The sequence below is a fragment of the Molothrus ater genome, chromosome 28, assembly GCF_012460135.2.
Source record: "Molothrus ater isolate BHLD 08-10-18 breed brown headed cowbird chromosome 28, BPBGC_Mater_1.1, whole genome shotgun sequence".
Lineage (NCBI taxonomy): Eukaryota > Metazoa > Chordata > Aves > Passeriformes > Icteridae > Molothrus > Molothrus ater.
Window position 1 is genome coordinate 149,441 of NC_050505.2, and position 24,521 is coordinate 173,961.

The 24,521-nt window shown below is 43.6% G+C and overlaps 1 protein-coding gene across 1 annotated transcript; it reads left to right on the forward strand.

Annotated features, from left to right (window-relative positions):
- The first annotated feature begins 6,245 nt into the window (after positions 1–6,245).
- Positions 6,246–19,283, forward strand: ADRA1A (adrenoceptor alpha 1A). The gene is made up of 2 exons (XM_036396745.1): positions 6,246–7,128; positions 18,664–19,283. The coding sequence occupies exons 1-2, from the start codon at positions 6,246–6,248 to the stop codon at positions 19,173–19,175; spliced, it is 1,395 nt and encodes a 464-aa protein (XP_036252638.1). The 3' UTR covers positions 19,176–19,283.
- Positions 19,284–24,521: the final 5,238 nt, after the last annotated feature.

Consider the following 24,521-nt stretch of genomic DNA (forward strand, 5'->3'; position numbering starts at 1 on the left):
TCAGCAGAGATGACAGAATTAGCCACAAAATCATATGGCAAGAGAGCCTGGACAATCAGCTGAAACAGGGCACAACACGCTCACAGTGGCTTCCAGCCCCTCTGGAATAAGAATAAAGATGGAATTTCTTCCCTGGGATTTTTCAGAGCCATGTTTCCCTAAGAGATTTACTGCACTGTGTGCCCTGGGTGGCAAGGAAATCTTACAGGCCTGTGGTGAGTGCTGAGGCACAGGACCAGACCTCAATCTAGCTCAGATCCAGAAAAGATAAAGGAGAACTCTGGGTTTATTTCTGTTATATGGATTGTGAACTCCACTGCCCAAAGAGCTGGATGTGCCACACAGGACACACAGTCAGAGCTCTGGCCCTAAGAGGGACTCAGCCTTGCCAAAAGTTGCAATCGGAAAGGGAGATGAAGAGAGATGCTTTGGTGATGAAATCAAGTCAGTGGGATGAAGGAGTGCATTGGATCTTGTGGCTTCTCACAGGTGGGGAGGCAGCAGATAAAAGAGTGAAGGAAGGATTTAAATGAGTCCAAGAAAGCATGATTAAGACACATCTTAAATTTCCCTCAACTATTTTACATATTAAAGATGAATGTTGAGCTAAAGCTCAGAAAAGTGGTGTGAACTCTCACCCAAGGGAAGCAGCAGTGCCAGGATGGGAAAGGATGCAGCAAGACATAGGAGGGGTAAAAATTGAGGCAAGCACTCATCATCTCTGGGTAGATTTATTTCAGCACTAGGTAAAATCAGTCCTTCTGAGGCTACAAAAGAGCCCTGTCCTCCATATGGGGTCAGATTTTATCAGATCATCCAGGTAATAAATCAAACCAGGAAATTTGTTGTGAGTTACATAGAAATAAACATTTAATAGCTCCTCTCAGACCTGCAGCTGTACACAAAATCCAGTGGCCCAAATCTTCATCTGTGGAGAATTAAGAAGGTACCCTGAGGTTTTAATGGGGCTGCCTTGATTTATGCAAAAGCATGGATCTTGTTTAGCCAGCCTGTGCTTAAGTGATTTAGGAACATGGTGAAAAGTCCCTATGAATCCCAAGACGAAGAAACCTCTTATACTTGGACATGTTATCATTAAGTATGAGATCACAGACAGATCTACCCGGTTTGAAAATTTCAGCCTTTTTTTATTTCCAAAACTTTTTTTAATCCACATTTTGGATGTTCACTCAGAATCCCTATGCTAGGTTGGTTTCTTCCCTTTCTGAACACTCAGAATTTTCCAGTTTATCTTCAACTCAATCATGCTAAAAGCTTCAGGCTGTCCTAGTCCTAAAATACAGTGGAATGAGTCCAGCTTCAAGTTTAATAGACAACATTTAACATCTCTTGCCTTTGGGTGGGTCTTCTGTCTTATCCAAGCAGAAGTCAAACCCTCACTAAAATCTGAGGGATGATTCATCAAAACAACCCTTTTCACTTCTTTCTGGGCAAGTAAATAGTCATTTCAAGGCCTGGAGCACCTAAGAGAAGTTCCTCCACTCCTTGTCCAGCTGCCTGCATGGTCTGGCACTGAGCTGAGCAGATTACCAATGACACTTCATCAAATGCCTTCAGACACAGAAACAATGGAATTCGGGCCTTTTGATGAGATATTCGTAATGAAAACACAATTGCTGCCCAAAATTCAGGGTTTAAGGCTCTGATTTTAACATTTTTTAGCTCAGAAATAGCTGAGCAGCTGTGGATTGCTGGGACCTCTCTCTAGGGACCCTCTCATACTAATGAGTATAATTAACAACAGGATCTGGTTTCTGGATGCTAACTGGGCAGAGTCAGGTACAAACGTTACTCAGAAGGATTGAAATCCAAATGAATAAGAGAAAGAGGACAAAAGCATTATTTCCTCTGCATCACAGATAAAGATACACCCAGAAATGGACCTGCCAAAGATCAAAGATGGAATGAGGAGCTCATCCAGGACTGTGTTCCTTCCTTACATGACTCAGAGACCTGCCTCTGTCTGGAAAATCATTTTGGGTGGCACAAAACTTTGGGTTGGAATTAGATGGTTTTAAATGTCCCTTCCAACCCAAACCATTCAGTGACACTGTGAACACCAGGGGACAGTTCATCCTTTCTCAATAGAGGACAAAAGCAGAGTAAAACCCCATATGGATCCTTGCCTAATATGTTCTTAAAAAATTCCAGTGGTGGATACTCAGAATCCCATGGACAAGCTTTCATCTGTCTTTAGAGGTGCAAAGTTTGAGATTAAATAGCTCCTCCTTTTGTTTTCTAGACTTGCATCCCTCTCACTGCTTTCTCCCAAACTTTGATTAATCCAGAACTTTTACACTGGACACAGACAATTCCAGCACATCTGGCCAGAGCCAAGCACAAAGATTGCTTCACCAAGGTTGATGTGACACTAACCTGACCTGTCTGTCCCTGCCTGGGGACACTCTGCACCGCGTTTAATGACCCTCCTGACCCCAGGCTCTTGGTGGTCTCCAGGTGTACAAGCTCCTCACTGCCATAAATTCATTCTTCTCTGAAGATTTTAGGACAAAATCTGCTGTCACTTCCTTCTGCTTCCCTCCACTCTGGAGAGAGGTCCCTTAACAAGGGTATTGCTCACAGATGAGCTGATATATTGAGTATATTAATGACTAAAGTAATGAACATATATGTCTTTATTTCCATGGTGCATTTAAGAGCCTGGAATAAGCTACAAGTATGGCAAGGTCTATGTACCAGTAGAAAAAAAAAACCAGAGTGAGGTTCAGCTCCTTTCCCTCCCCTCAGTCTTTTAGACTCATTTCCCAATGAATCGATGGAAACAGAGTTGCCTCATCTGAAGATAGGCATCTAAAATAAACCTGCTGAATCACAGCCTTTAAGCATCTCTAGTTACTCAGGATTCCCTTCATCCATTTACGATTTACTCTCTTCCAGCACTCTTTGTTACCCAGGGAAGGATGAGACCTCCAAGCAGCCTCCAAAAATCATCTACCTTCTGTAGATGTACAACAGAACAGGCACCGCATGTGGCAAGAAAACTGTGGAGAAACAGCAGCTGAGCATTTAGAAAGCACCTCATTTTTGCAGTTTGCAAGTTCCTCAAAATCAACTTGAATTCTTTTCTTTTTTATTCTTTTTTATGCCCCCTCACTTTGCCATTTCTTCTCTTGGGGTTTTTTACTCTCTAAGAGACAGCAAATGGTGTAGCTGGAGATGCCACAAGGGTTACTACACTGTCCCAAACTCTTTGCCCAACCTGCACAAATTGCACATTCCTGGGAGCCTGCTTTTTAAATTTTTCCTCCAGTAGCAATGGCTATTGCAGAAGCAAGCAGGCACTCTGAATTTGTTGGACCAGTGATCAGGGTTGCTGACAAGTGTAGATCTGCTTTCAGTACTCTCCTGGGGGAATCTGAGCATCACCCAAATTTACCTGTCTGTGAAACTCCTGAACCCAAAACCCCAAACTTTCCCTCTCAAAGTTACTGCCCAGAAGGAGGAGGTGGAGAGTCTGTCATGCAAGAATAGGCACATGGTTCATCTTCTTCATTGTGGATACAGGGTTTGCTAGCCTTTGGCTATGAAATCCCACTCTGTGTCCCCTTCACTTCAGGACATCACTTTTGTATCTGTTCTTCACTGGGGACTTTGGACACTTTTTTTTTTTTTAAACTGCAATTAGAAGCCATGTGAAAAATCAATCTCCCTTCAACAGCACATTCTGCTGAAGGAATTTCCTCCTTAAACCCCCATCTCCAGTCAGCTGTGCTTTGTCCCATCATGCAGAATCCCCAGGCAGTGTGTCCTGCCTTTATCTCCTTGTTCCGTTTGCCCTGCAGGAAATTCTCTTTTTAGATCTCAAAAATTTTGTGTTAACTCATGAACAGGAGTTTGTTATCTGCCTTCCACTCTCTGGTCTCTGCAGGAGTTTGAGTGGAAAAAAAAAATAATAAAAGATTTAAAAACACATTGCCCAGAAAGAAAGAGTGCTCTTTCTTTCTGGGCAATACGGGAGTGGCAGTGAATTACGGTAATGGTAAGACTAATGCTCTGCTACATAGCAGAGCAGCAAAGTTCCTCCTGCTCCTTGGCAGTGTGGAGCTGAGCTCTGAATAGGGCACGGATCCTCCAGGGAGCCTGGAGCCAGCCCCTCACAGCCGCGGGATACAGGGAATCAGCCCCACTGCCAGCTGCTGAAATACCAGTGGGGCAATAAAGGGAGCAAAGCCGAGGATTTCCAGGCACGGAGCCCCATCCCCGCATGAAAGAGGAGCCTGCTGTGCTGAGAATCTCCTTCCCAGATGCTCACAGGAGCTGTGCTGCCTTCTGAAGACTGAAGAGGTGGGTGTGGGGCAGACACAGCAGCTTGGGGTCTGCTCTTCCCAGCATCAGCTATCTCCACAGGCTGGGCATTATTTGGTAATGATCACAATTATAATGCTCAGAGATGCTTGATGCAACACTCACTTTTCATGTATGTGCTTAGATAATCTGTCCTTTTCTTCCTTGGGATTATTCCTCAACTTGTTCTATCTGGTAGGAAAGAAAATAAGATCCAATTCCATTTTAGTGTACTGAAGTAAAATACCCACAGTGTGATACCTACCCATCTCTCCCTTCCCCCCTCCTCCCTGCCTGTGAACTGGGAATTTTGGGGCTTCAGAGTTTGAAATGCTTTTGCCTACAGGAAAGTTCAACTTGAAGGTTGGGAAATAGGACAGTTGTTACTGCTTAAAGTGTGATCTGGGGGACTCATCCCAAAGGACACTTAGAGAGTCCTTCCTCATCTGGGGTTTTACAGCCACAGTCTTAGTGGTGGTTTTTCACCTCTGATTAATAATTGGGACAGAAATTCTATATCCACATGGAGATACTGGGAAAGGTTTTGCAGCTCTCACTTGCAGCTCTCCTCTCCGTGCTCCCCAGGTCTCGGTTCCCAGGCTAATCCTCACTTTTCCATCTGAGGTACCTTTTCTCCATATTTAGTCAGCAAAGGCTGAGCTTGGCTTCCAGATACCCTGAAATGTTGTGTCACTCACTAGGAGGCTTGCTCCTTGCAACATCTTCTGCTTGGCTTTGGAGTTGCTTTTCCTTATAGATTTTCAAAATTGGCAGCTCGGCCGGACTAACACTTTAGTGGGGAAAAGTCTCGCTTAATAAAGAAACTTGAGATTGAATTCTGGGCTTCTAAATCTGCTGCACAGTTTGTATAGTCCTGAATTGTGTCCTGCAGGCTTCTGTCTTTCCTAGAACTGGTCTCTGAAGGTGAGCTAATAATAAGGATTGATGCCTAGCCCCATAAAGAAGGGAAAATTCAGGCAGGAAAACCCACATGGATCTCTCAGTTGCTGTTAAACAGTGCTGGGCTGGAAATGGTTGGTTCCACTGGCTGGAGCCAGCCTGAGGAAAGCACCCTAAAATAGCCTCCTGCTCTATTCATATATGGGAACCCTAGCAGCGAGTGTGGCTTCTGGGAATCGCATTGTTCCTGTTTTTGTCTTCTCCAGGGGGGTGAGGATCTGCAGAGAGCACGAGAGCATGGCCCTGTGCACACGGCAAACTCCACTCTTCCCCTCAGAGCAAGCCAGGAGCTGATGTATATGAGCTTTAATTTGCAGCCCAGGACCTCGACTGATGAGTGCTCCACGTACGGAAAGCTCTGACTGACAGCCTAAACCCTGGATGGGGAGTGATGGATATCTCAAACAAAACTGCTGAGCAGACATAGCAGCAATCTCCACCCAGTCAGGTTTCTAAGCCAGTTTTAAGGCAGAATCAGGACTAACACCAGGCAATTAAAAGCATCAGTGATTTCCTCTCAGGAGCAGCTAAATTGGAGACCCTTTGGAATATTTACTTTCCTTAAGCACAGAACCTTCCCCAAAAGACAGAAATTATTTGAACCTGCAGCTCCAGTATTTCTTATCACATAGCCCTGGAAAGTGGGACAAACAGCCTCAGGTTTTTGTAGCCCCACTTGTGCACCCCAAGGAAAATGCAGAAGGAGTTAAATTTGACTTGGAACTGGTGAGTATTAACCATGTTATTCTGGTGAAAGCCTAGAAGCAAGGGTAGGTTTTCTAATATGTTTCTGGATCTTTCTCATTGCTTCTGGTGCTGCAGTCCTAAAACATTCTTCAAAACTCTTTTCCCCAGCAAGGCTAAGCAAATGTTGCCTATAGGACCTTCCTGATCTTGTCACACTGTTCCTGCCTGGAAAGGGGGTGAAGTTCAGCAGCCTCACAGGGACATTACCAGCCATGCCTTTCCTTCCTGGAAACTCCTCTGAGTGCTCCAACTGCACCCACTCTGTGGAGCCCGTGAACATTTCCAAGGCCATCTTACTGGGTGTTATTCTAGGGGGGCTGATTGTTTTTGGGGTTTTGGGTAATATCCTGGTTATCCTGTCCGTAGCCTGCCACAGACACCTCCAGAGTGTCACCCACTATTACATCATCAACCTGGCTGTAGCTGACCTCCTCCTGACTTCTACTGTCCTGCCCTTCTCAGCCACCATGGAGATTTTGGGCTACTGGGTCTTTGGGAGGATCTTCTGCAACATCTGGGCAGCTGTTGACGTGCTTTGCTGTACTGCTTCCATCATGAGCCTCTGCATCATCTCCATCGATCGATACATTGGGGTGAGCTACCCACTGAGGTACCCCAGCATAGTAACAGAGAGGAGGGGCCTCCTGGCCCTGCTGTGTGTCTGGGCACTGTCCCTGGTCATCTCTATTGGGCCCCTTTTCGGCTGGAAGGAGCCAGCCCCGGAGGATGAGACTATCTGCCAGATCACCGAGGAGCCTGGCTACGTCTTGTTCTCAGCACTGGGCTCCTTCTACCTCCCCCTGATCATCATCCTGGTGATGTACTGCCGGGTCTACGTGGTGGCCAAAAGGGAAAACAAAGGGCTGACCTCTGGGCTGAAGACAGAGAAATCCCATTCCGAGGAGGTGACCCTCCGCATCCACCGCAAAAACATACCTGGTGCAAGCAGCTCTGCAGCCAACCCCAAGAGCAAGCACCACTTCTCTGTGCGCCTGCTCAAGTTCTCCAGGGAAAAGAAGGCTGCCAAGACCCTGGGAATAGTTGTGGGATGCTTTGTTCTCTGCTGGCTCCCATTTTTTGTAGTAATGCCTCTTGGTAAGTAGAGCTAACTCCTGTGTGTCTTCCAGCACCTTCTGGGCAGGGAGGGCTGTGCTTGTGGCTGGGTGTGGGAACACTGATCAGAAAAGCTCTGAGGGAACAATTTTGTACTGCAAAGCTGTCAAAAAACCAAAACACTCACCACCACAAAGCAGGGACCATGAAAAAAACCGCGAGTGTTAAATTAGACCAAATCTGGTCTCTGGTGATGAAAACCAGGGAAGCAATCTTGTACTTCTTCCATATAGAAAATTCTCTTTTGTGAAGTAGAGCAGATATTTGTGACCATCTCTGCTATAGGAACAGGATCTTTAGAGGTTTGTGTGTTTATGTTTGCAGCCAGGCGACTTAAACATGTAAAAGGTCATAATATAAATACATTCAGGGTTGAAGTAGCTGTTCACAGATCTCCGGGAGTGCTCAGCATTGATGATTCCCACTCTAAGGAAAAAAATATCTGCTTCCTATTAGGAAATTCATCCTGTGAGATACCATAACTCCAAACAAAGTTAATCTTTTAATCCAGTTTTTCATATGACCAGTCAGGAGACAGCAGTGAGGGTCCTTCCAACTAATTTTATACTGCTCTGGATTGCAGCTTTTCTGGGAACTCATTGAGCCCACTGACTGAACACTGGCTCAGCCACCATGCTGGAGGTGAATATTTATTCTCCAGTTGTCATTCCAAAGTGGAGAAAAGCTGGGGATTTGTTCTGCTTTGCTGGAATATAAAGAAGTAATTGGAATTTTAATTAAACCTTGCTCAGTTACCTCTGATGCAGTTGAGGATGGAAAAGCAGAATACTAATTCCATACCTATAGCTGAGGGTGAAGGACATAGCTCATCACACTGGGTTGGGCTCTGCCATTAAATATTAGGTTTTTCAAACATGGAAACTAAAATCTGTGACTTGCTCAATTTCAGGGCTTTTCTTACGGAAAGGGCTTATGCTGTACAGGAAAAATAAAGTAAGATTTTATGGAAGCTTCATGTAGTAAGACAACAATATGGACAATTCAGAAAAGGTAAAACAGCCTTACCTAAACATGAAAAGAAAGATTTGGGGACTTTATTTTCCTTTTTTTTTTTTTTAATTCTGTTTTTTCAAACTTTAATAAATAACTGTTTTTTTTTCAACTAACCCCTACTGGCTTTACCAAGATTTGTCAAGACACAAAAAAAAACCTGTTGCTAATGTGAAAAAACCCAAAAATTCAGAATTTTTTCCTCTTGGTCAATACTGGGAAGTGCTGGATTGGAACTGTTTCCTAAGGAGAAGCCCTCAAGGGTCTGGCATGTGCTGGCCACGATGTCAGCACATTGAAATGCTGCTTGCCAAGATGACTGAAACATACTCAAAAAGGGTTTGAGAGAATGCATTAAACACACTTTTCATCTGCAAATGTGATTGCCCACAGAGAGCTGGTGTTAATTAATTTGCTTTGGATTTAAGAAATCTTCTGGGCTCCAGAATGACTTTGTATCCTCCTTTGATCCCATGTAAGGAAACTCTGGAGGTTTTTTTCCTCTTTTTTTGGGGAGGTTACTGGGTCTTTTTAAAGCATATATTATAGGGCTTTCAAAACCTATTTGCTGCTTTTGTCTAAGGACAAAAAAAAAACGGATTAAACAAATGAGTGGCACTAAAAAAGTCCTTAAAAAAGCCAAGGACTCATCTTGATGCAGGGCACTTTCCAAAAGATTAAAACCACTTTCAGGTCTGTCCTGTACCCAGGGCCAATTGGGATAGGGAAGGAAGTGATCCTGCCAGGGTGTATAAAATCCTCCTTTCCAGATTTATAAAATCCTTTGTTGAAACCCTGGTGGAGGCTCATAGCATACATGGCTGGGCAACCAGAACTTGACCAGCTCTGCAGCTTTGTGGCCATGGGACAGACCAAAACATGGTCCTATCAACCAATTCTGGAGGGATTTGACTGATGTGGAGGGGCCATGCAGGGACATCGTTTATAAGTGGACTTGGACGGCTGGACTCAATGATCCAAGAGATCTTTTCCAACCTAAATGCCTATAATTCCATGATTCCATCAGCCAGACCACTCCCAATGCCGATTGCCCACAAGACAGACACTCTTAAACTGCTACAGAAACCTCTTCAGACAACTGTGCTCATCATTCCATGCAGCACAACTTCCCCAAACCTAGATTAATTTCACTGTAATCTACAGCACTTTCAAGATTTCCACATCCGTTAACATCCACTCTACCAGCCAAGAACTGCTTCCAAGCAAGAAACATTAGGTTTACGGAAGTGCATCATAAAGCAGGGTGGAAGCCTTTGAGGTGTAGGTATGGGAAGACCAAGAGGGATGGAAAGATATCGAGAAAGGCACAATATCCACGTTGGCTGATGCTGCTGAAAATAATTGGAGAAACAACTGAAGTATCCCTGCCATGATAAATTATTTTAATTGAAACTGGAGTGTAAATGTACCAGTTGCAGTCTGTGTAAGGAATGTTTTTTCTCTTAGTATCTCAGATTAAGTTTCATTCCAAAGGTTCTGTGCAAAATCCTTCAGCCCAATAATCCAACACACCTTCTTCTCATTTGGCTTGAAGTTTGTGGAAAAAAACAGGAAATTATAATCCTGTTGCAGGAAAATAAGTGAGGCCAATATTTGCTTTTCAAAACTTCTGTAACACACAAGGTTGTCAGAGCTTTGGTTTCCACTGGTAGAAGTCAGGTTTTCATTCCTGTGAGCAGAACCAAGCAGAACTGACATCACTGACAGCTTCAACTGACAGTTCAGTGACCACCAGACAAGCACAAAATAAAAAAACAGAGAAAGGAAAAAGCAGCTTTGAGCCTGTCTGCATCTCTCAGAGAGGGTTATGGAGAAGAGCCTGAGCTTATCTGCAGCTCCTAGGCCAAGGGGCAGGGGATTTGTGGGGAGAGGCTCAGATGCAGCTTCATCTGGGCAATCAGGGCTTGTTGGGCTCTGGCATGCCCATTCACAACCTGCATTTTTGGCTTTTTGTTCTCCTCTTGCAATTTTTAGAAAGGGATATAGGACATATGTAGATAGATGGACAGATGTAGAAAGACTCAGAGCTGGAAGAGCCCAGAAATCAGTGAAAGCCCCCAGTGATGGAAGGTTTTCATGTCACAAGTGATAGAACAGACCTCGTCCTGGAACTGGAAGACATTTATATGTTGTTGTGGGAATTCTTCAAAAGGTTTCCTTTCAGCAAGATAAAGGACAGTGCTTGGAGGTTGTTTTGAGGTGAAACATGCACAGAACTGATGTAAAAAAGGGTTGGGGGTGTTGCAAAAATGGTCCTGGCCTGCGACTAATGATTTATCTTAACAAACTCTCAGAAGAGAACAAGTTCCCAGAGCTTTGCTCGTGGTCTATTTTCTGTGGATCAACTTGCAGGTGTTGCTTTCCAAAGCTAGAAGAAATTAAAAGGGAAAGTCTGAGCTAGGAGGCCACAGGGGAAAAAATCCTAAACTGTGCAAGGGAGAGGAAGGGTTTTAGCATTTGTCAACCATTCTCATGATTAACAAAGCAAAAAAGAGGATCTGCTGGAGGGTGTCTGTGTTTGTGGTCTAGGAGTAAATTAGTCTTGTGAACTGACACAAACACTGTCAAGGGAATCCTCTAGTCCTGTCTGCAGATGGTTTCTATTTACTATTTTGTGGCATTTTTTTAACAGAGTCAAAGAGGACCACTCTAATTTCATTAGACATAAACCAGAAAAATAAAGTGTATTTTTCCGTCTCTGCTGTTGACACAACATGACCTCTCAGAGGGTCACAAGGCTCAGAGTAGCAACACACATCAACACAGACTCCCCACATTAATATTTCAGCGTTCTCTTAGTGAGAGAGAAAAAAAAGAAAACCCTCAGAATAAAGCCCCAGCTCTTTCTCTGGATCCCAGCTGAGGGAGAGGAAGAATGCTTGCCCTCCTTGAGTCACAGAGCACAAGTGTGTGTGCGAGTTAAACCATTGAATGGAGAGAATTTCAGCCATGAAGATAAACAGACAAGATATTTCAATGGTAAGGGGTTTTTTAGGCTTTTTGCTGATCACAAGGGGCATTTTTCATAATCACAGACTGGAAAGGCACTGTTGGTCTGGGCTGATAATTCAGCTAATGACAAAGATCCCATGGACATCCCTGGGCTAACATTTCTCCACCATTCCCAAATCCTGAAATGTGTCCCAGTGACTGAAAACACAGCAAAGGAGGGGAGGAATCAATATTAAAACCCATTTATACTAAAAACAAAGGAGGGAAGGTCGATTAGCTGTGCTGTGCTTTGAGAGCCACTCCTGTAGCTCTCCTGTGTGTCACCTGCCACAGGAGCCTCATCCTTGTCTCAGAATACCCCTCCTCATTCAGCCACCACCTTCAAGTTCCCAGAGTAAAGGAAACAGGAGTGTCATTTTTCACTCACTCTCAAATGCACAATTCAGGGTTGGGGAGTGATGGAAAGGCCGTGGTGAGTGATTCTCCCACCCCACTGAGCAAATGTCAGGATTTGTCTGCAATTTGGATAATGGGAGAAGTACTTGGCTCTTGCTGAAGGAGATAATTTCTTGTTTCTGACTTCAAGGATTCCAAAATCATGACAGAAAACAAACTCATGAGGCAGCCTGAGACTGACTCAGATTCTCAAACTATTCTCTGGTTGTTTTTATTGCTTTAATTTTTAAAGGAAAATTTCTATTTTATTTTAAGTGAATGACTTCAAGAGTGATGGCTTCAGGGCAAATATCAAGTACCTCCAAAATGTCAGCAATGGGATCCAGACCCATTCCACTACAGTAAGAGCTTGGGAACTGGAACTGGAGTGACAATTACATTGATTTGTGAAACAATGTGATTGTTTGGGTTCACACGGGTAACAAAACCTCAGTTTACCTTCCCATGGTTTTTTATCAGCTTTCTAAATCTGCAGCTGCCCACAGCAAATCTGGAAATAGTTGCTTGCTGAGATATTTCCCAAAAATATCATCCATCCTAAGTGGGTACAATATGAAACAGAGCATAAATTAGGTCTGAAATTATCCAAATCATCAGAGCAGTGTTCCCAGACTGACCCATTCCTGCTGCCTGACCTTTTCACCTCTCACCTGTGCCCAGACACCCTCATGGTGCCTCAGAGAGCTGAATTCAGGGATTTGGGAGGGAAAACCAACTCGCTCCTCCTTCTATGTCTGTTTATTATATATCAGCAATAGCCAAACACAAAGTCCCTCTCATTTTCCCTCAGGAATAGCCAAAGCATTCCAGACCCTGGGGAGGCACAGCTGGAAAGTGCAAGACTTCCTCACATCACTGCTTTTTTTCTGTACTGGTTGTGTTAATTGGATTGTGCAGAGTCCAGGATCATTTCCTACTGTCCAACGGTTCCTTGATACCATTTTTTATTCCATAAAAAATACTTCCCATAAGGGAACAATGAGAGCATATAGGAGAGGTCATGTGTGAACAGGGGGCAGCTTTCAATGTCTGCAGCAACATATATATCTCTGTGTGTGTGTATGTATGTATATCTTATATATACTTATATATACTTATTTTTATAAATACACTTTCCAGAGGGTGGATTGAATCATGACCTGAGATGCAGCATAGAACACTTAGGGAATAAAGTTTAGAGCTAACACTGGGCTTGGGAACACAAAATGTAGCATATTTATCAATGTTTGTAGAGCCATGAGAGATTAGGGAGGCCATGGTACACAGTTAATTCCCTTTGGAATATCATTGCTCCTCTGTGCTTCATCCTCTGGGTCTTTATGGCTCTGGAAGACGTGATGCCCTCTGGACTGACTGCTTCAAGACAGATCCCAGGACCTGAGTTCTGAGCTTTGCTTCCCTGTAACCAGAGCACTCTTCCTGTTCCCAGCCTGAAGGGGCTTCAAGAGCTGGAGAGGGACTTGGGACAAGGGAATTACAAAACAAGCGGAAATGGCTTCCCAGTGCCAGAGGGCAGGGTTAGATGGGATATTGGATGGTTCCCTGGGAGGTGGGGAGGGTCTGGGAGGGAATTTCCAGAGAAGCTGTGCTGCCCCAGATCCCAAGGCCAGGTTGGACAGTGCTTGGAGCACCCTGGGATAGTGGAAGGTGTCCCTGCCCATGGCATGGAGTGGCACAGGATAGGATTTAAGGTCCTTTCCAACTCAAACCATTCTGGGATTCTCTATGGACACAGCCCCAATCTCCCCCATACACTGAAGCAGCATCACCCCCACCTGACCTCGGTGCTCTGTCTCAGTCACCATATTTAAGCTACACAAAATAAAAAGAGGGGGAAAAAGCAGCAAACCTAAACAGAGCTGCAAGATTCAGTAGCAGAGATGGATTTGTAGTAGAGATGGATTTATAGCTGTGATGGATTTGTAGCACAGACGGGTTTGTAGCTGAGATGGTTTTTAACACCACAAAGGGTTCATGGGTCACAAATATACGGGATCTGATTCCTATGGTGCTGGCAGCAATGATGCAGAGTAAAGAACACATGTTTTTACAGTCTGGCAGATTCCAAAACCCTCTCTGCTGTCCATCAGTGAAATGATGCATGGCATCAGGGCTGGTTTTTAAACAACCCATAATCAGGCAGCTCTTGTGACAAATGACAAAGTCAAATAACAGTTGTGAGAATGAATTAGCACTTACTCACCAGGAGGGATGTAGCAAACTTACCTCTCAGAGCTGAAGAAACTTCCAGCTGAAAAACTGGAAAATAAAAGATGTGGGAACAAAATGCAATCCTGACATTTCCAGGGATGAGTGATGAAATACTTAATGGCAAAAGATCTCAGGAGGCTCATAGTAAATTTTATTTTATTTACTTTAACAAGAAGCAATTGTATTGTGCTACTGACACTTGAGTCTCCTCAACATTTTGAAAACAAAGCAGGAATTGCAGCGTCATTTGCTCAATCCATGATTCAAAATGCATTAAAAGACCCCTTGAAGATTTCTTTACTGTTCCTCCAGCACAGACTGCAGGGGGACAGTGTAAGGTGAAGCCTTTAAACTTTAATCAGGTTTGCTGCTACTTACGACTTAATTCCTGACAGTGTGCAAAGGATGATATTAAGGCCAGTGAATAGCACAGAGAATTAATCTCAAGGGTGAAAACTTAATACATTAGCTGCTGTTAACCCTCCAGCTCTCCTAGAGGATACCTGGATGGCACCTGTGATTCCTCCTGGTCTGGAGGGAGAGGACTGGAAAAATTTGCTCTGAGAATTAGGTGCAAAAATTCTGCTTTCTCAGCCCTGGGTGATGGTGTCCAGGTGTCCAAACTTTAACTGACATGAACTGGCAGTCACCAAATGGTCAAGGATTGAATGGAAATGCTCATCCCAGCTCCACCTGCTTTCCCTATGCTCACTGCTCTGTAGGGAACATGTACCATACACCCTAAAAAAGATATAATTCACCACACTTGTTTAATCTCATGATTAATTATGGTCATTGTTTTTAAAAAATCCCACAAAATCTTTGTTTTATTTCTCCTTTGAGTTCATCTGACCTGAGCTGTCCAATCTGAGAGCTCAGCACTGAACAAACTACTTTGTCACCAGGTTTGAAAATGCCTCCTGCTCATTAACAGATCCATCAGCCACTGAGATTGATCACAACAACATCAGTGAATATTAAAGATTTGCAAGAAAGGGACATGTTTTTAGGATTCTGTGGGGAGGAACACCATTCCTCAAGGATTTGGAAAATAAGATATTTTTCCCCTTTTCCTAGATACTTGGGTAGCCAACAGGAAATGTTGGGGAATATTTCTGAGCTACAGAGATAACTGTGGGGCTGCAATAGAAGGACAGAGATTTCAGTGGCCCCTGAGTGTCAAACACACCCTATAGGGAGGCTGGAGGGAGAGATTTTACCAGGGCATGCACTGATAACACAGGGGAGAATGGTTTTGGGGTGAAGAAGGGTACACTTGGATCAGATATTGGGAAGAAATCCCTCCCTGTGAGGGTGGTGAGGGACTGGGATGGATTTCCCACAGAAGCTGTGGCTGTTGCATCCCTGGAAGTGTCCATGGGCAGGTTGGAGCACCCTGGAATAGTGGAAGATGTCCCTGCCCATGGCAAAGGGCTGGAGTTAGATGATCTTTCATTTCCCTTCCAATCCAAGCCGTTCCATGATTATCTGAAAGCCAGTGTGTAGTGGAATCTGTAAATAGCAAAGTCTCTGTGCTGTTAAAGCTCCTTCATTTTCTTTCACTGTGTATTATTCCAAGGCAACAACGAGTGTCTCCACTGATGAACCAAAAAAGGCTACATTAATAAATTAACATGCAGATCCCACCCCCAAAAAAGAGCAAGGGACAGACTCTGACACTGGCTGTTTTCTATTTTTATCAGACTTTGGCACAGCCCTTGCATTCCATCTGGAGGGAGCGAGGAGTTGCAGCAAACAGGAATTGTTATTGTTTACCCATTTTTACACTTGGCCTCACACTGCTGAATCCATAAACTGGGATTTGGTTCACCTTTTCTCGCACCACAAAATGGGAAAGCAGCAGATACATAGCATTTAAATGAGGAAACAGACAAAAAAAAATGAGCATAATTTGGGCATTTAGAAGCCTTTCGTTATTTTTCATCTGCCAATGACTTCAGCCAGAAAGTTCTTTGAGAATGTTATTTAGTTGTTTTTCACTAAAGGAGAGAAGCATTAATTTGCTGAGAAAAAATTTAGGTTGTGGATATGTGTGCTTACTTGTGCTTCATTGCAAAAGAGCATTTGTTTTCTTTAGCAAAATCTTTTTGGTCTTAAAATCTGGTTGATATTGAAAATAATAATGAAACTGCTGTACCTGAGCCAGTTTGGAGCAACCAGAAGCTACCGCAGAGGCAGTGAGACCCATGCTTGGTGCCCAGGTCATATCTGAGGTTGCAATCAGAGGTTCAGCTGCCCCAGTACAGAAACAGAGCTCCTGTGGCATGTTCTGCACTGCCTGGGGAAGACACAGCTTTGGGAAAGCCTTAGTGCCCCTAAAGAGGCTCCAAGAGAGCTGGAGAGGGACTTGGGACAAGGCCTAGAGGGACAGGGCAAGGGGGAATGGCTTCAAACTGACAGAGGGCAGGGATGGAGGGGATATTGGGAAGGAATATCTCTCTGTAAGGGTGGAGAGGGGCTGAGATAGAATTCCTAGAGCAGCTGTGGCTGCCCCTGGATGGCTGGAAGTGTTCAAGGCCAGGCTAGATGGGGCTTGGAGCACCCTGGGATAGTGGACACTGTCCATACCCATGGCAGGGGGTGGCACTGGATGGGTTTTAAGGTCCCTCCCAACCCAAACCATCCTGTGATGATTGTGATTTGGTGTTACTTCACTGCTGCTGTAGTACACACACACTCTGAAATTAATTGGGAAAGAGACCTTCTCCCTTTTAATACCTTCATTAAAAATCAGCTTGGGTGGGAAGATCCCGTGGGCCGTGCCCTTGCCACTACCGATTCCAAGAGCGGCATGAAAGAGAAGGAAAAGTACAGCTTTATCCATTGGTCTGCAGGCAGAGCCGGGGCTTCTGTCCTCACCAGAACATCAGAAAATTCACCAGTAATCAGGTTTGACGTTTGACATTTGAGATCCTGTTTCCAGCTGACATCTTCAGTTTAGGGTGAGGGGTAAAAAGGTCTTAGCAGATACTGGATTCTGTTCCTCACATCTAGACATCACTTCGATCCCTCAATTCTGTGTTGGTTCCTTGTTTTTAGGGTTTTTTTTCTAGGTTTGGTGAGGGGCTTCTTCATTTGCATGCCAACCCCGATGTCCCCTCCTCTTCACCATCCGGGTGCCATCCTCCCGGAAGCAGCAGGGTGCCACTGACAAAAAAGGGGAATTCCCAACCATCAACAACAGGTAGTTAACAAAAAACTATTAACTACAGGTGATTACCACAACAAACAGTTAGAACTCCACCCTGGAAGCAACTGGCTCAACCTGTGAACTCTGCAACTTTTAAAAATGGGCAGCTTTTCTACTCATAACACACACAGCCTAGTCCGAGGTCAGAGACCCCTGCAAGGCTTCTCACCCTGCCCCCTGTCCTGTCCCCTTCCTGGTCCATGTGCTTTGCTCAGGGTGCAGAAGCTGCTGCCACCACAAGATCGCTCCACATTTCCCCGCAGATCCCGTGTTCAGCAAGATGAGCAGGTTATTAATCACCCTGCACCAGTAGTGTCTCTGGCCTAGGCAGGATTTTGATGCATTCCCACACAGGCAAAACCACCCTAAGAATTGCTGTGGCCACTCGAAAGCATTTGCTGTAAGTGCTGCAGCTTTGTTTGACAAAGACTGAGGAAAAAGGGCGGAGCAGTTGAGCAGCTCTCAGGTTTCAATCAGAACATCCTCAGAGGGCATTAACAGCTTTTCCTCGGCCACGGCCACGAGAGGTCCAGATCAATCCCTGTAAAGCTTAGGAGCTGCTCCCAGACATGGTTAAACTGCAGAGGATGATGGATGCATTGATGTCTGAACCTTCCACAGGATTTCTTCCACATGTTTATAGTTTTTCCAGAGGAAGCATGAAGACAAGCATTTGCCAGTGCTTAAAGTTCTGTTTATTATAAATTTGAGTATAAATTCCAAAACAAGCCGATTTTGTTTCCCTGAGGGCTTTTTTTTTTTGGTTTGTTGTTTTGTTTTGGAGTTTGTTTTTTTTAATAAAACCTAAGGTTTGCATCAGGAAAAACATTTTCAAGATTTTAAATCAGCAGATAACTCATCATTCTATAGAAAAAGAAATGCCAATGCCAAAGTACTTTCTTTACGAAGGAAGCAGTAAAGAAAGTTCTTGCTCTTTGAATCATCTTTGGAAGGTGACATTGCAAGTATATATCAGAATATGTGTGTATATAAATAAATAAAATAAAATATTAAATTAAAATTAAAAATATATACACACACATCTCATGGCTGCCTATGAGACCCTCCCCAGTGTTCCTTGATATGAGAAGGAAACTTTCTTTTAATTTCTCTGAATTTTAGATGCATTCCATGAGGCAGGGTGTGGATAGTTCGATTTTCTGAAGGTTTCAGGGAATATCAGTACCAATACTTCATAATTTCAAGGACTTTTATCTGTAACACAGTCAACTATAATCCCTTTTTTCTCTAACCCTTCTGAAATTGTGGGATTTTCTTGCCATCTGAAGCCCCTTGTGATGACCTCCAAGACATTGCTGTCATATGGGTAATTAATCTTGAATTAGGAGTCCCTGCAGAAGGAATTTTCCTCTATCCCTGGAATCAGCCCTCTGGCTGCCTCTCTAGCTGTAAATGGGAATATAATTCTTGTAATTATAAAATAGCTCTCTTGACTTGGTTTCTGATGGAACATCCATGTAATTGTATGACACCACAGATTCTGAAACACTTGTTCCTGCAGGAATTGTGTTTCCAATCATAATTTTTCAAGACAGAACAGAATCCTATTTATTTTTTCCAGTGTTTTAGTTTCTTTGGTTACCTGCGATTCCTCACTGCCTCTGCCCTAACACTCTGTGTATTTTCCATTTTAGGCTCTTTCTTTCCTGCAATCAAACCCCCGGACACACTTTTTAAAATAACATTTTGGCTGGGATATTTAAACAGCTGCATCAACCCCATCATCTATCCATGCTCAAGTCAAGAGTTCAAGAAAGCATTCCATAACGTCCTGAGAGCTCAGTGCCTCCTGAGGAAGCAGCCAGCAATGAAGCAAACACCCAGCTTCAACCTCAACCATCCTGCAGGCCAGAGCATGGAGAGTGGCAAAGGGGTGGTCCGGATCCCTGTGGGATCAGGAGAAACCTTCTACAAGATCTCCAAGTCAGATGGGGTTTGCGAGTGGAAGATCTTCTCTGCCGTGCAGGGTGTGCCCACCAAAAATGCTGTTTCCAAAGACTGCACAGCTGCCAAAGCCAAGAGCAAAGGGTTCCTGCAAGAATGCTGCTGTGCAGGCACTTCAGGGAGTCTTGTCCATGAGAACTGCAAAGTGCCAACCATTAAAATCCACTCAATCTCCCTGAGTGAGAGTGGGGAGGATGTATAACCAGCTGGGTGCACCAGGCTGGCAGCTTGGGGACCTCATGGGATGTCACTCTTTTTAGGGGGAAGTAGGAATAGGCATGATAGTTGAAAGGATCCAGGTGTGAACAGATGAAACGGGGCCAAATCTTCAGAGGAAGGATGTCTGTGAGTGCTAGGAGCATGAATGGAGCCCCTCAAAGATAGTGCATGGCTTCAGTGGATGTTATTCTGAGAGTCCAGCATCTGCCAGGTGTTTCCTTGGCATTTAAAAGCTTTATCTCTTTATTCTCCTCCTTTAAAGTTCCCACTGCTCTCATTTAGGCAATGGAGGAGAAAGCAAGAACCACAAAGACCCTGTGCTGATTTCAGCCTTGACACTCTCTGGCAGCTCCACCTTCAAAGCCATTTTGTGATTCCACCCCTCCCTATAAAGCCAAACCTCACCTTTGCATTTCATCAACTCCATTGCCAAGGAAAACTTGATCCAAGTGACTGCACTCCACCAAGCTTCAGAGACCAAGGAGAACTTTTCCTTTTTGTACAATCAGCCTCCCTGATCTCCACACCATACCAAATGAAAATTTGCATGTGTACCTAGTTTGTTCAGATGATCCATGTGCCTTGATGCAGGTCTAGTAAAACTCAAAACTAGGTAAGTCCTTTTCAAACAAGTCTCAAAACTCACTTGCATTTATCCTTTTGTTTTTCATCTTCTGAGTCCATCAGGAACCTGCTGAAAGGCTCAGTAATTCTTTGCTCAGTACTTGATAGCCAGATCAGTGCCACAGTCACTGGAAAAACTACAGATCTTTCCTGTCTCCCTGCCCAGTGTTTTGCTACTTTCCTTTTCCTGACTCCTTCAAGTTGGGAAGTGACCAAGTGCTCAAAGCTTTCTGTGAGATCCTGGTACTCTAGAGTCAGGAATTTTCTCCTTGTTTTAACCAGAGGGAGTTAAACATGTTAAAAGGCTTAAGGATGCCCATCCCCATGAGAAAGGGGAATTCCCATTCCCTTGGGAATTTAGGAGAAAAGCATTTGGAAGCATGTTATATTTTAATACAGCTAATCCAAATAAATAAATAAATGAGACGGCCAGCATCTGGAAGAAATAGTGGGAGGAATTCTCTGTACAATATTAGAAATAAGCCACTCTTGACATAACTCCTCCGGAGCCTGCCAAATAAGAATTCAGCTCCTTGAAACAGCACATGAGCCCCTACTCTTGTCTGTGTCAGCTGCTGTGCTGAAGATCCACTGCTTTGAAAAGGGAAACAGCTCAAGATAAGGTTCAGTATCACAGGACAGGGTCTTGAAACAACACCTTGGTGGTGTTGATGAGAAATCATTGTTTATTTATCTCTCACTCAGTATTAAGTCCCCAACGTAAAGAGGATTTGTCTCCTGTGTCTTTTGTTTATGAACTCACGGAACACAAATCTGTCGCACGATCCTGGTTTTAGCCTAAATAAGAAATCCACCTCACACTTAAGGTTCTTCAGGCCTAGAATTTGAAGCTAAAAGTGTGGAAATACCATATAAGAAAATATTCTCATGGTACTTCAAGCCAAGAGCAGAAGGAGAAAAGCTGGAAATCTCATAAGAAAGTCACGTGAGACTCATGGCCAAGGTTTCCAGTCTCCCGGGGTTCAGATATGTGGGATGTGTATTTGGACAAAACCTGAATTTTGAAACCTTTTGAAAAAAACACTCCTTAAATTGAGCAAGACAGGCAAGATTTAAAGTCTTCAGTGCACACTCTTGGTGCCCAACCCTGTCTTATTCTACAATCAGGACTTGTTTTATGACCAGTAAGACCCTTTTTGCCATATCTTCTTTGGAGTTGGGAGATTTACATAGGGTTGCTGCAGTAACTTTAGATTTATTGAGGTTTCACGGTGTCAGGCAAGGAGTTGTTGTGGAGCTACACATGGAGGCTTCCACAATTGGATTCATTTAACTCCAGAGCAATTCTGATGCAGCAATATAATCTGACCCTGTAAGATGAAGATAAATAAGTCAACCTGCTGCTGGCAGTGTCAGGATTGACATGGATGTAGCACAGTTCTCCTGCGTGGCAGAGACAGAGGCTGGAATAATGAAGTCTTGGTCTCATCTTCATCCTTTTTTTTTGTGACCAAACAGATTCTAAAGAATGTCTCTGTGTCCAGTGACTCTGAAAAGCTTCTAGTCCTCAGCATCAGGTGAGCCTGGTCCCAGCCACACCTCTGCTGCTGCCAGGTTTGCCAGTAACAACAAACACATAATTTGTTTGGCTCCCTCAGAGAATTTCTGCAGGAAAACTGCCCTACCCTTGTTTCAAGAAGGGTCATTGGCACTTGTCATTTCAGTGGATATTTGGACTGAGAAATCTCAAAAACCGTAGAAGGAGCTCTAGGAAACAGAAAAAAAAAGGAGTGCAGATTTAAGCAGCCCATTTTTTCCTGTTATTTAAAGTGAACTTGGCACTGGTGAAAGAGCTGCAGTCACAGAGGCTGAATCTATCTGTTTGTCTTAAAGCATGAACAGGACAAGAGGTTTTCCCAGAGGCTGGACATCAATCATCACTTGTAAAACCTTCCCAGCATAAGGATTCTGTCATGTGAAACCTTGCAGGAGCACAGAGCAGAGATCAGAGCGTGGCCAGATGGGAAGTGGGAATAGTGGAGTGCCAGGAGTTCCCCTCAAAGCCACATCCAGGATCCACACCTGACCTGGCAGTGGATGTGTCCTGCCTGAAACCTCTGAGGGATGGCTGACATCTCACCATCCTCTTGGGTCAGGGTTTTCTGTTGGGAGTGACAGCCAAGATTTCCATGTTGGGTGGAGCAGTCTCTGCTGCAAAGGGTTGAGAGCTGGAGCATCACAGAGATGACTCCTAACTTGCACAGCCTGAGGTGAAGGGGATCACCAATCCCTCTTCATCCCAGGGCAGGGAAAGTCCAGTTTCCATAGTCAATTCAGATATACTATCTGATGGTTTTGAGGCTTCGTGTACTTTGCAAGATTTTTCAAATCCAAAATATTTAAATTCTGCCCACTATCCAAATAAATGTCTTCTCATTTGTATATTCTTTATTTTCTCTCTGCCAGCTCCAAGGATAAATTGTGCATTGTGTAAAAGAATATTCTCCTTTGCCAGGCCTTAATGTACTGGAAGTCCATAGCACTGAAAAGAAGAAAGATTCAGGCAGGAATATTTCTTGCTTCTCTACTTGGAATAAGCAAAAATGCATTTCACAAAGCTTCTTTACAAAATTTCCCTGCCTGACTTTTTCAATTTTCTGAAAGGCAACACTGGCAGGCTGCAACATCTTATACGGATTGAAGTCAGTTAAAAAAGTTCTTACTGCTTTGCTGAAGTGGAAATGCTCAGTTCTATGTGTGCCTGTGGGCCTTGAGCTACTGTTGCTCACAGCTCAGTGGGGTTTTATTAGGGACTGCATTTTAAAATAAAGCTACTGAGGCACAGACCAGCTCAGTGATTCATCCAGCAAGGTTTCAGCTGTCCCAGGCTGAATCCATACTGGGTAATTAACTCCACATCCTACTCAGAGATACCTTGATCCTCTTTCCTGTCTTAATGTGGTTTGGATAAGCAAGACAATGTTGAAAACAAACTCAAGGGGACAGGCTGTTGACACCAATTTTTCCTGGATGATCTCTTCTGACAGCAGAGCCAACCACAAGACACTACAGAGGTAGCCTGTGGTGTTTTAAAATACAGATCTTCCCCCCAGCTTGACAGATGTAATTGAATCTCTGATTTCCCAGGAGGAGATGGAGCATTTGTCTCAAGGATTTGAGTGAAATGTCATTCCTTCTCTGCAGAGCACACTGCATATTTCTCATGCTGACAGAGAAGGAGAAAATAGCAAATGTGAGCTAAGGGGAAATGAATTGCTGAGGAGGAGAGCTACGGATGGCAACCATCACGTGAGAAATAACACATCTGTCAGTCCCACAACAGGCTCAAAGCTCCACTTAATGAACATTTCTCTCTCAGTGCAACACTGGCTCAAACCCAGGATGAGTAAGAGCCTCTCCTTTATCATCATGGTAACATCAACGTCTTTTTCAGAGTCAAAAACCTCCACATGTTAATAGGGAAAATAAACATGATTTTACAGTGCTCAACATCTCATCCAAAGAATGAGACATTCTTGCATTAATCCAAATTTATCAGGAGCCAAAATTCACCCCTAGTAAACTGTTTTCTGAAGTAGGAAAACACAAACCTGCCTAGCATTTCAGCATATTTCCACTTTCAAAGCAAGTCCACTCAGCCAATGATGGAAAACCTCTCTGAATTTCACTGAATACTCAATTCTTCCTGACAGTACGACTGTGGGAATTGTATACAAGCTGATTTGGGTTGGGGGTTTTTTGTTTGTTTGGTTTTGGTTTTTTGCTTTGCCAATCTTTGGTTGCAAAAAAATGGTTTTGGGGTTTTTTTCTCTTCTGCCTGCAGCAGCTTTTTGCCTGCATGTTGTACAAGTTTGGCTGGTTTTAAAAGATTTCTCCTGAAACAGGCACTGCATTTCCTGAATGTGGTATTCCTGTGTCATTGAATTTTCTACGTTCTGTTTTCCAGATTTATCATGTTTGAACAGTTCATGCTGGTCATTTCCCTGAACAAAATACTGAATGTATACGAAATCTTGCTAAGGTGAACAAATAAATTATTGGGGGGAATGTGTACTTTGGGGTTTTTTTTTTTTTCCTCCAAATTATTCATACAGATTTGTCTTCTCCTTTTCAACAAACATTTCAGACAGAGGATCAGGTAGAGATTCTTCCCAGTACTTCTGATCTTAGTTGGGTTTAGTAGGAGCAAGGTGCAAGGCAAATAAAGGAATTCTATTTCCACTGTAAAAAGTTGAAGTTCTTAAAAAAAAACTTCAAACAATTTCATTTGGGCCCCAGGTCCTTACTCTGCTCTTTCAGTTTGCTTACAGTAAAACATCAGGTCCCAGATGAAATCCAGCTCATTTTGCTGTATTTCTTATAAACAAACACCAGCAGAACAATCCTCATCCACCCAAGAATGTAAATGGGAAAGACAAGTGCTGAGTTATTATTTCCTGATTTATAAAGGGAGAACTGAGACACGGGGAAGGAAAAAACAGATTTCAAAAACAGCTGATGCATCAGGAACCTCAAAAGCCCTGTCTGTGGTTGCCTCTAGTGAAACCCTGGGAAATTTCATCCAGGGAAACTCTGGAGAAGACTTTAAATAAAAAAAAAACCCAAACCAAAATCAAACCTCAGTTGCCCTCCTGCTTCTTCCACAGGTCTGTTCTCTTTCTGGATTAAAATGTGCATTTATCCAGAATAATTTCGTGCTGCAGTAGAGTCTGGGAGCTTCAGC